A 12,055-nucleotide genomic window follows, 5' to 3' on the forward strand; every position below is an offset into this window, starting at 1 on the left:
CAAAGCCTATTTTTCACAGTGTGCAGAACAGTTTGCATAGTCTCCAAGGACGCCTTTGTCTAGCTTCGGCTGATGCACCAGTTACCTGAACCAGGAAACTTATCTTCATCAACATGCACCTGGACTACTGCAACCTTTGAAAATGACCCAGAAGCTTCAGTTGATACAGAATGGGACAGCCAGACAGCTAGTTTGTCAAACCTGCTATTGCAGAATGGCACCTATTTTGCACTGGTTACCAGAGGCTTCCAAGCCCAATTCAGAGTGCTGGTTATCACCTATAAAGTCATTTACAACATGGCAGTGGATTACATTATGGGCCACCTTATCCTTTATTGATTCAGTTAGTTATGTGACTTGCAACCAAGACAAACTGTCAGTGGTTTATATACATTTACAAAAATACAACAAAGTCTCCACGGTATGTATGTATGTAACACCAGAGCTCTCTGTCCAGAAGAGTGCAGTGCTAGGAACAGCTAAGATACTGCGCAGAACCCTCAAACTCCCAGGTCTCTGGTAGAGGACCCGAGACTGAGGAAGACACGTACCATCCATAGGGGTGAGAGGGGAATTTTTATTTGTGTATGTGCGTGTGTGTGTGTGTGTGTGTATGTGTGTGTGTGTGTATATAAAAAGCATACATAAATACAAATTACATGTAAAAGAATCAATAATTGATGGCATCAATTCACACCCACAAAGGCTCTCCAAAACAATGTTTTAATAGCTTATGGAAAGCCCTTAGTGTGGGGGTTGACTAAATTTCTGAAGGAAGGCTATTCCAAAGTACAGGCACACCAACAGAAAAATAATTCTGCCTATCCTGTACCAATGGCTATACTGGGTCTGCTCAAGACCCAGCCTCTGCAAGAGGTAAGAGGGATATGGACCAGAAAGAGCAGGTCTTCTCAGTGGTAGCCTCCACACTGCAGAATATGGTGGCCACACACATACACTTGGCCCCCTTACTTCTGGTGTTTCAAAGGATATTAGAAATAATACTCTTCCCACAGGCCTTTTGCTCCTAGCAAAGATCATCTGGCATCTTATTTCTTTTGGTTTGTTATGTCAACTTATGTTATTTAATGTGGGAATTAAGGGGTTATTCCTAGATGATCTGTTCTAAATATGGTTTTATGGTTTTATTGTACATTGCTCAGAGTTGATATAACAGTGCAGTACAGCAATATAGCTAACTAAATACACTGACGTCAGATGGCTGAACAGAATCAATCATTCCTTCTTCTTATACCTTGCAGGAGAAAACATAAAATTAAGCCCTACTGTAATCATACGGACTACCTTTCATGTAATGTGATTAAAATACCACTTTTTCTTCAAAGATCATAAAGGTGCTGCTGTATTATAATCCAAGCTTTTACAGATCTTCCCTGTTCTCAAGATAGATGACAAACTCCTGTGAAGTTTACAACCATGTCATAAAATTATGCCTCAGTGCTTACCTTTAGCATATCTAATGCATTTTCACCTTCTCTTGAGCAATTAAGATTTGGGGACACAGGTTGGCTGCCAAATAAACTTGGGTAGGCTGTACCTTGGATTCAGTTCAATGTCTAGCTTTTATTAAGGAAATGACGCAACATAAATGAAGTTTAGGGCCAGTGGATCTAAAGGGTGTTTTGGGTTAGAAATGGCCATGGGGAGGAAGAGTGCCCTTTTTCAAAATGGCTGCCATAGCGATTGTGGCCAGTCACAAAAGAACAATTTACTAGAAGGCAAACAGCTGAGGGTTGCCATAGCCACCCACTCTAGTCTTCTGAGATACTTGCACTCTACACTAATTTTATTTATGCACTCTACTGGGCAGGAAGGAAGTGTACAAACCAAGCACTAAATAGGCCTACTTATTATGTCTGGGAAGTGAAAAAAAATCTAAATGACGAGATGGCAGTAAAGAGCAAAGGATACAGAGTTGTCTGTCTCTTGCTGCCATATAGTGCTCGTTTGGATTTTCATAGTCCAGATAGAATAGCCTTAGTTCCGAAGGTTGCCATTCACAATTTTCTGAGAGTACTCTATAAGGCCTATATGCAATCCAAGGTTATCCTTGGAAACAAAGATGATCCTGGAGGCCAATCCCCTCTTTTTTTCTTTTTAATGAAATATTTCCAGAAGAGGAGAACAAGCAGTAAGAGAAGGAGGAGGAAGAGGGAGGGAGGATCAGAAGACTTGCAGGTACAGTACCATGAGAGATATCCACAGACACATTGATGTTTCCAAGTGCAATGTTGGGGGAATCTCAGATTTAGTAGGTGTTTGAATAGTTTCTTTCATTTAATACAATCAACCTGTCTCCAAACAGAGGAACCGCATGTGTGTCTGTTCATTACATCAATCATCCCCAACTGGGTTGCTTCCACACAGATTACAATTCTAGCCTTTTGCACAATGGCTGTCAGTTAAGAAATCCAATAAGTATGGATAACATTGAGATTTCTCTCTGTTTTTCTAGGCAGTTTTTAACCATCTTCAGATGTTGTAGCTTTGGTACTGGCTACACCATAATTTTGTTAATCAAGCATTAATGGCTGGATTCCTATATAAACCTAATCCATAAACCATGTCCAACAAATAATAATGGTTGGGTTCACATAACATGCTCAAACAAACTATGGAGTCCTTGGGATTCTCTGAGCTTGGTTGTTTTCTCGCAAACATTTTGTTAAACATTTGGCTAAGTAACATCTTCAATGCTAGTTCTACTACCAAACAAACAAACAACCAAATTCAGAGAACCCCAAGGACTCCACAGTTCAACCCTGAGCTACACATATTCACTTTTATTGGTACAAACAAACTATATTATGGCTTAATGCAATGTATGAACCCTGACAATGTAACTTCAGCATATATCTTTAAGGCCACTGTTTGGGTTGCTGGTAACAAAATACAGCTGACCTGTTTTTCATCAATAAGAACATCGGGGTCCAAAATACTCACAGCTTTTATTTTTGTCCCTAGTAACCCTGCAACATAACAACATATTGTTCCCATTTTACAGCTAAGGAATTTACTGAGATAAGTATCATTCCCTGGAGTTAATAGCTAGAATGGTATTTGAAGGAAGCAGGAATCTCTAGCAAGAATCCATTGGTCTTGATAGAGAAAAGTCCTCAGTGGGAATGGGGAAATGCTGAATGAATGTTCTTCAGGCAACATTATTCAATTAAGTAGTTCAGGGCAATGGTATTTCTTAAAGAGAAAACAAAACAACCTGTTGCACTTTGTAGGGCATTATACCTGCATTGATCAGTATAGTCAGCAACGTTCAGAATGCTAATCCAAAAGGTTACTTGGTTAGAGGCAGTGCCCACTGGCTAGTTACACTGACAGTCTTTTATGTGCACATAATGCTGCCTCCTTTATCAGTCCACTGCAGCTATTTTAGATCACAAGCATGTCAGTGCCTGGAAAAATCACAGCACAGTGGAAGAACTTATCCTGGATATGAAAAAGTCACAGGTTCAATCCACAGCATCTCCAGATAGGACTGGAACGAATCAAGCCTGTCCTGATGGAGAACTGCTGCAAATTAGAAACAGTAGCACCAGACAAGATGATTCAATTAATTGATTCAGAAGGAGGCTTCCTATATTCCAATATGCAGCCGGCTTCCCCAGTGCACACAATAATTGCACAAATCTTGGAAGAGGTGGTTCTGGTTGAATAAACTGGCATGCCAATGATAAGAACCCTGCAATTCTCACTCCCAATTCTAGTGGTACATCCCATGCTCCATGGAGCCTAGAATGTTTTACAAAGTGGCAAATCCCTATTTCATTTTCTTTTTTCTTTCTTTTTTGGTTGAGTTTTTGAAACCTTGAATATTTTTAAAGCTTTTTTTAATTGTTTTTTTTATATGATTATAAGACATATGTAATACAGCCCCATTTTCATATCATTTACATACAGAGTATCACCTATACCAGCTTTCTATAACCTGCCATGATCATCACCAGGATGCCTAATGGCTGGGGCTGATGGGAGCTGTAATCCAACTCATTGGGAGGACCCCAGGCAGGGGAAAACTAAGAAAAATCAGTTTGGATGTTCTTGATGGAAACCTTTCTACCAGAGGCATCTGGGAATTGGGGCAGGGAAAGAGAGAGGTTTTCAAAGAAAGTCAGGATGGAGTCACAACTGTGTGATCGGAGATCTGTCCTCTTTTTTGTAGAGCAATTAGATATAAAGCCTATTTCTCATCCTTTATTGAACAAGAGACATTTAGAAAGATATACAAGATGCCTTCCCAATGTGATTTATGGAAATGTCGCAATCCCAAGATATATTGAAAACCTGAATATGATGTGGATGTCCAAAGGATCACATAAGGGTTAAAACAATCTTTTAACCATAATCCCAACTGCCCATATTTGATCTCAGTTCTTCCTAAAAGTGGCATAAAAGTGAAGTGACAGGAAATCACTAGAAAAGGAGAAATTATCAGAGAACTGAAATAAACGTATTTATAGTTAGGTAACTCCTAAGTGTATTTATTTACCCAGGAGTAATTAAAGTAAGGTATCTCTTTTAACACAGCAGGGCTTACTTCTGAGTAGAGGTGCACAGGACTGCACTACTCCATCAGGACTGCTAATCACACCCCACCCCCTTAATAGAAGTTGGAAACTGAACAGATTAGTCATCAGTTCTGTGCCACAGAATCTCCTCCTAGATTTTGACTGTTCTGGAAAAAAATCTTACTGGACCTACAAGTAGGACAGGTTATAAGGGCGCTTCTATCACAGCAGCGTGTTTTTACATATAGACAATTCAGATTCACAAATGTGTTTTTTGTGTGCACACATTCACTGACACTTCCTTGCCTCTCCCTGTCAGCTTAGGAAAAAAACAAATTGACAGGCAGAAAGCGTGAATAAGTCAATATTGCTTTAACCCCTTAATACAGCTGCAAATGTCCCTGCCCTCTAGGTTACAGAGGAATGCAGAAGGGCTCCAGCAGTCCCGGTGGTTTGGTCCCTCAGCCTTCCCCCCCTGAAAGTGTTAAAAGAAAAAAATTCAGTGTCAACACCAGCTCCTCCTCACTAATGGAAATGGCATGAGTACATTTAACTTTCTGGCTACAAGCCCTTCGAAAACCGTTACACAAGAAAAAATACTGGAAAGAGAAGGGGGGGAAATACATGCCATGTATTAAGCTATCCCATTCCTTAGTCTGGGGAGTTGCACGGTTATTTTCCCCTCCCCTTGCCTTTCAAAATGTTATTGGAATAAAGCTTGCAGAAAGGAAAAGGAAGGCCTTTTTTGAAATTACAAGAGTTGTCAGCATTCTTTCCTGAAGCACTTGAAAGGCTAGCTAGGAGTGCAGATTTTGACTTGAGCCAGAGAAATACAGCTAGGAAAAGGAAATACGTCAAGTCTGATTGAAAATGTGTGGGCTTCAGAACACGTATGTTTGGACTGGCAACCAGGAAAAGATTCTACAATATACACAGGCACACACTTTGCATAACCTGTGCATCCCATAATTCATCGTTCATTATCCAAATGAGAAAAAGAACACAATCTTAAGAAACCTGCATGATTATTTTTTTTTATACAGAAGGAACTTCCTTCCCGGGGCATGAGAAGGGATCCAAACATTGAAGAATTCTTCAATCAAAACAAGAAAATGAAACCTGAGCCGCCGCCACGGACACCAAACCCCCACAACCATCTCTTTTAATTCTTTCCCTGAAACAGGTAAGAATAATCTGATAGAAACCACTCAACTGGCACTGATTGTGCATATCCAAAACTTGATTAAATAGGGAATATCGCACAAGATTATTCTCTAGATAAATTCTAACCGCAAAAGAGCCCTTCCATGAGGTAAGAGAAGATGTTTGGGGTGATGGTATTGGTGGGGATTTCGTTCAAACCCAAACTGTGTTTCCTTGGCAAGACGAGATTCCTCATAACCCAGCCCTAAAGATTTTTCCATCCTCTGTAATAAAGCATACAATGCTGGAGCAGCCGCGCTCCTGCCAACAACATCTCCTCCTCCTCCTCCTCCTCCTCCTCCTCCTCCTCCTCCTCCTCCTAGCAGTGTGGCAGGAAGAATAGCAAAAAAGCAAAAAACGGAAGAAGGACGCGGGATTTATCACCAGCAGAACACCTCCTATTTCTTGAATACACAGCCAGCCCAAATGGTGCTAGCGAAGACAACAGCCGCCATCGAGAACCACTTCCCCACCCCCTTCAGCGCAATGACATTAATAACCAGTTTCTTAAGAAATTAGGAAGAAAGAGGAATATATGCAGCCGCGTCTCCGCTCCCCTCGGACCCGGAGCTCCGGGGGAAAAGAGCGAGGGAGGAAAGGGGGGAGAGGGCTCCCAGGAGGAGGTTTTTACCCCTCCAGCCCCCCTCCCCAATTTCTCCGGCTATGTCACCCACACACCGGGAGGAACTGACGCCCACAAGAATCAACTGACACATGCCAAGCGCAAACACACCCACCCACACTCGGGATGGCGAGACCCTCCACCCTGCGGAGGAGACGGAGCCGCCTTCCAGGTATCCACGCGCACCCAGCCTCGCACCCTCCGGCCGCCGCGCCGCAGCCCTTGTTCTGGGAGCGCCCCCGAATCCCCCAGCGGAAGATGGGCGCTCCCTCGCCCGCCGGGTCCTCGCGGCTCCGGGGTGCCGGCGCCGCGCCGCGCCGCGCGCCCCGAGAAGGCACCGCGGGGCAGGCTCGGGGTCCGGCCGAGAGGTCTCGCCCCGCCACCCCGCGCCGGCTCGCCTTACCTTCCGACAGCTCCAGCTCCAGCTCGGCCAGCCGCGCTCTCACCTCCAGCGGCAGAGAGAGGCTCTCCAGGCTGCGATCCGCCATACTCGATCCCGGGAAGGCGGTCTTCTCCCTCGCCCCGCGCCCTTCTCTGCCGCGCCGGGTGCGCCCGGGGGTCTTTGTTCGCGACCCGCGCACGCCAACACGCCGCCCCGAGGAAGGAGGGGAGAGGAAACGGGCGGGGGGCAGAAGCACAAAAGCGCCCGGCCCTCCCCACCCCCGCGCGCTGGGCTCGGATGCCCGAGTGCTCGCGCGGGCTGCGCCGGGAAGCAGCGACGCGACGCGCAGCGCCGGCCCTGCCCAGCCCCGCTCCGCTCCGCCAGGGATGGGCTGGAGGAGGGTACGCCGAGCGCTCGCCCTCCTCCCTCGCCGCCGCTTCAGTTCAGCCCCGCCATGGCGGCGTGGCTGCTGTTGCGGCTGCTGCTCCTGGCGAGCCTGTGGCGGGGTGGCGCGGAGCCGAGCGGGCCCGCTGCAACCTCGCCGCTGCCTCCCTCCCGGCTCACGCACAGGGCGCAGCGGCGCGCTCTCCCTCGCTCCACCCCGGCCGCGCGGCGGCGAGGAACTGCGGTGCCGCGGCGGGGGCGGCTCGCTTCTGTCACCCGCGCACGTGACCCGGCTGGGCGCAGCGGGGCCCGCGGGGGGGGGCGCTAGAGCGCGCACGCCGTCCTCGGGGAAGCCCCCTCCCCTTTTCCCCCGGCCGGCCGGCCAGCCAGCCAGGCTGCACGCGCGCCTCCGCGCCCGAGGAAATGGGGAGGCTCCCTCGCCCAAAAAGGAGAGCGCGCGGGGAAGAGGGGCCCCTTGGCGCGCGCCTGGCGGTGGAGGTTGCGTGTATACACGTGTAAGGAGGGAGGGTCGGAGGGAGTGGGGGGCGCACCCGGACCGCGCTGATTTTATACCGGCTCCGGTCAGATCCGCAGACGTTGCAAACCGAGGAAGGAAGAAGCGCTCTGCCTCTGGTGCCTCTTCCCAGTATTGTGAGAGTGATTTCATCGACTACCCAGCCAAACGGTCTCCAGTTCGCTTCAGAAAGGCGAAGCAACGCTGTACGGGGGACGCATCCTCAGGCTGTAAAGGCGCGATCAAGCGAGCGAGCGTTAGGAACAGCAATTAGGCCGGTGGCCGCGCGGCCAGAGGACCTGAGCTGGCCGGCCTTCTCCCCAGCCTCATTCTCCATGCAAGTTCCACAAACTTCGCAGGATGGAGTTAGAAGTGTCTGCTCCCGGCAAGGAGAGCCATCTGTCTCCCATGGCAACCTCCTTTTCCACTATTGAATAACCATTAGGAGTTTTTCCTAAAGTTTAGCCAAAATCTGCTTCTTTGCTGTTTCCATCCACTCCAGGCTTGCCTTTTGGAGCAATTGAGAACACATCTGCTTCTTTTCTTGCACGGCAGCCTTCTGTATTTGAGTGGTATCTCAAACACAAGGTTTTTCAAACAGGTTGGGGTTTACTCTCAGCCTACCACCTCCCCCTGTTCACCACCAGTCGGCTGGCCAGACCAAAAGCACCCCCCTTTCGCTGCCATAGGTCCTTTACAGAAATGGATCAGGGCTGAAACTGCTTTATTGAAGCATTCGGGTGATAAGCCTGGTAGCTGTGTGAGTATTAACATCCAGAAAATGGACAACGCTGAACAGGTTTCAAATGCAATTACTGAGTGAGAGTCCGCATATGAGTCTGCTAAGCGGAACTGTGGTCTTGCACAAGCGACAAGGAAATGTGTGAATAGGAAATGCAATGATAAATATCAAAAACTGGGATTTAATTGAGCCGGAGGTCTACTCACTTCTAGCCTATTCCTCAGATTTTTCTATTGAAGAATAAATATTCTGTTGAAGAGTTTATGCTAAGAGCTATTATTATAGCATGGGGTACACAAAATAATTCAAGGGATAACTAGTTAATTTTTGGATTTAAAATTTTCATACATATTTTGGTTTTAAAAAGCCTTCAAAAATCGAAGGTTTATCCAAATGCAATGGTAACCTTACCCACTGAAAAACGTAAACTCCTGTGCTCTTAAAAATGCAAAATTTAGGAGGGTGTGTTTGCTTAACTGAGCATCACCCACAGTTTCTAAATGTTTATTTAGTGGTCCACAATTACAAGAAGTTTGAGAAACACTGTTATAAACATACCCACTCTTTCAACAGTTCTTCATGAAACTTGGTTTCCAAAACCCCTCACTGCTTTCTTCTGATGTATCAAATATAATTTTTATTATGAATTTTGATTACAATAGTAAAAACTAATACAAACTAAACTTAGAAAAATAAAAGAATAGAAAAAAGAAATAGTGTAGGAAAAAAAATGAGAGAAGAAAAAGAAACGAAAGAGTATAATAAAGAAAAAGAAAATAAATATATAGAGAAGTGACTTCTAACCTTCATCACAAGAAGTATAAACACATTTAGTAACTCTTCACTACCTATAAGGTTACAAACAGATATCTTTTCATCCCATATGCCATCCCTCATCTATCAGCAAATCCATAAAACATCATTTTTTCAATCCTGGTGTCAGCAAATCATCCATAAAGGATTGCCAGAACTTTGCAAAAAAAAAAAAAAAAAGGTCTTATTTTAACCTTGATCAAATAAACCAACTTTACATTCCTTCCTTTTACTTCTAACAGTCTTAATCTTTAATTCAATCAAATATTGTTGTAGGGTTTGCTTTCTCTTCAATTCTTCTTTATCCCATCGCATAGATTTCTTCAAGCCTCTTTTGTAGACCCAATAAAAAAACATTTTCCAGTTCATTCTCTTGGTTTATCATTTGTATTTGCCTTTTGATTTTTAAAACTTCAGCCAGTTTCTTTTGTATATCCAGTAAAATGTCCTTTTCCAAATCATTCTCTTAGCCTATCATTTGTAGTCCCACTTTCGGTACTTTCTCTGTCACGTCAAATAAAATTTGTTCCACCTCTGTCATTCCTTCATTAACATCTTGTAAACATAGTCTATCCATAGAAGCAGACATCATTACTGACAGTGCTGATATTGTAGTTACTAATTTCTGGCTCCATTCTTCAAAGACCTCCTTTAATGCTTCCGATGTTATGTTTGGTGTCATTTTGTAAGTCCCAATATTAACTGTTAAATACAATAGGCTTGTATTTTTTTTCCATTCTGCTTAGAATCTTTAGTCTCCTCTAGTATCCAGTTTCTAAAATCATAAACTAACTTATCTTTGTTATGACTTACAATAGCCAGGATAGCCAAAATAAGTCTGTTTCCCACGAGAAGCTATTTACTTTTTATAGTTAATTCCAAAATCTTACAGTAGAAGTCAGTGTTCCAAATTTATCTGGACCCTTAATCTGTTTATAACTTTCTTAGATCAAAATCTTATTTAGCTTTTTGCTGTTTATTTCAAATTCTTTAAGTTCTTAAGCTTATAATTAATTCTTCTTTTGTTCAGAGTTGAAGATAAAATTTACCCAATTACTTTTCACACTTGTCATTCCGAAGGTCCCTAATAGCTTTAAGATGGTCAACAGGCAATTTCCAAAAGCAATTCGAAAGTGAAGTTTGCGAACTTAGTGTCCTTTAAAAGGTTCCACCATGGTTGCAACCAAGATGGCTAATCCCTTTGCCTCCTGGTCCTGCAATCTCCTCACAGGGAGCAGCCGTCCAGAGCACACGTGGGTGATCTCCTGTCCTCTCCTTATCTGGTTATTTATTCCTTGGTCTTTGCCACAGTCGTCAGCTCCACATTTGCAGAGATGTCTTCAGTTCGCCATACCTCCCCCAGAAGTAGGATGCACTCTGTCTAATCAATGGTGTTCTTCAAAAGCACTAACTAGAATATATTGGTCAGTTAGACTGAAAGAACTACAGCTTCCTTGTGACACCTTAAGAAGGATGACAGAAATATTCTAACTTTAGCCTTCAGGGAAGAACAGCTATTTCATCTGGGACGCAAAATATCCCTTCCTTCATTTCCAATTCCTTCTTTTTCTAGCTTCAGCTTCAAAACCCACTTATAATTTAAAAGAATTATGTACAATTAATTTACAATATAAATGAATACAGACCCTAATACAATCACATTTAAAAGAGGATTTGCCTTCTGTTAGCTCACACATTGTGGTAATCCATTTTGTTCTGTTTAGTTTTGGTTGTCTAAGCCAAGTAAACTGTAGCATAGTCAGTTAATCACAATTAAATTAATATTGGTTTGGCATGGTGTTTAAACCATGCCAGAGTTGTTAGGATTTGGGCAGCATGTAAATTTAATAAATAAATACCATTGCCTTTCATTTCCACTCTGTCTTCTATTTATTTGGGACTTGTCCTAACAATCCAGGGAAAGAAAGCTGTTAACAGATTTACATCCAATTAAATTTTTCCTCCTAGTAGAGAACAATCTCTCCATCATTATGAAAGCTGGGAGTGAGTTGTTCTTTTGAAGGTCCCTTGGAGCTTCCACAGGATGTTGCCAGCACTGCAGGACTCTCCATCAGATCCAAAGACACCCAAATTCAACTAGCAAGGACATCCAAAACAAAGCTGCCCCAAAAGATCCTAGGACATACAGGGCCAGGCGTGGGGGAATCATCATGTGCAGCTTTCCAGAAAGTGGTATTCTCCAGATGTCTTGAATTACAACTCCATCATCTCCACCTAGATCACCAGCTAGGAATTATGGATTTTATAGTCCACCTGAACATGTCCAAATTACATTTGCTGAGAAAAGAAAATTCTCTTGAAATGGAAAGGGGTGGGGGAGGGCTAATAGGTTCTCAAGGCCTTGAAAGATTAGCCATAGCCAGACAGAGTTGGAAAAAGCAGGACTCATCCTTTGCTCTCCTGCTGAATTTTTATAATACCTAACCAGGGTTTCTTTCACTCCTTTTCCCTTTCCTGACCATTTCTCTGTTCTTGTTTTTTGGCTAAGGTCTCCATCCTGCTTCTTCCTTCTTTTTGGCCATTTCTGCTGGACGGAGAGAAGATAATGTATGTCTGTGCACATACAGGTGTGCTTCTCTGTGGTGAGAGTAGTTTAAGTATGGAATAGGGGCCATATGTAGATCAGGTCTCAATCCGTTTTATAAATACAGTAGCTCATTTTACAGGAATTTATTTTAACCATTTTGTACTTGCCTGCCTGTTTTTGGAGTATAACTTATGGCAGGTATATATATATATGTTCTCATATCTATTTGCACACAGAAAAGTGTATCACATATATACATTTATTAGCCATGAAATCTCTAAGATTGGTTTCACCTGGAGTTCA

General features: G+C 43.7%; 1 protein-coding gene across 11 annotated transcripts in view; it reads right to left on the reverse strand.

Moving 5' to 3' along the window:
- The window catches only part of DIP2C (DIP2 acetate--CoA ligase C (putative)), a 280,542-nt gene extending 273,055 nt beyond the window's left edge, over positions 1–7,487 (reverse strand). For 3 of the 11 annotated variants that reach the window (XM_088150274.1, XM_088150266.1, XM_088150269.1), the window contains exon 1: positions 6,773–7,472. In XM_088150274.1, the coding sequence (XP_088006400.1) occupies positions 6,773–6,857 (85 nt within the window). In that variant the 5' untranslated portion in view covers positions 6,858–7,472. Of the gene's footprint in view, positions 1–6,772 lie in introns of all 11 variants that reach the window. The other 8 variants (XM_088150265.1, XM_088150267.1, XM_088150270.1 and 5 more) reach the window with 8 other exon arrangements.
- Between the last annotated feature and the right edge of the window lie 4,568 nt (positions 7,488–12,055).

The sequence above is a fragment of the Python bivittatus genome, unplaced genomic scaffold (assembly GCF_059951505.1).
Source record: "Python bivittatus isolate LINGU-HERP-01145 unplaced genomic scaffold, Pbiv_v1 ctg000610_np1212, whole genome shotgun sequence".
Lineage (NCBI taxonomy): Eukaryota > Metazoa > Chordata > Lepidosauria > Squamata > Pythonidae > Python > Python bivittatus.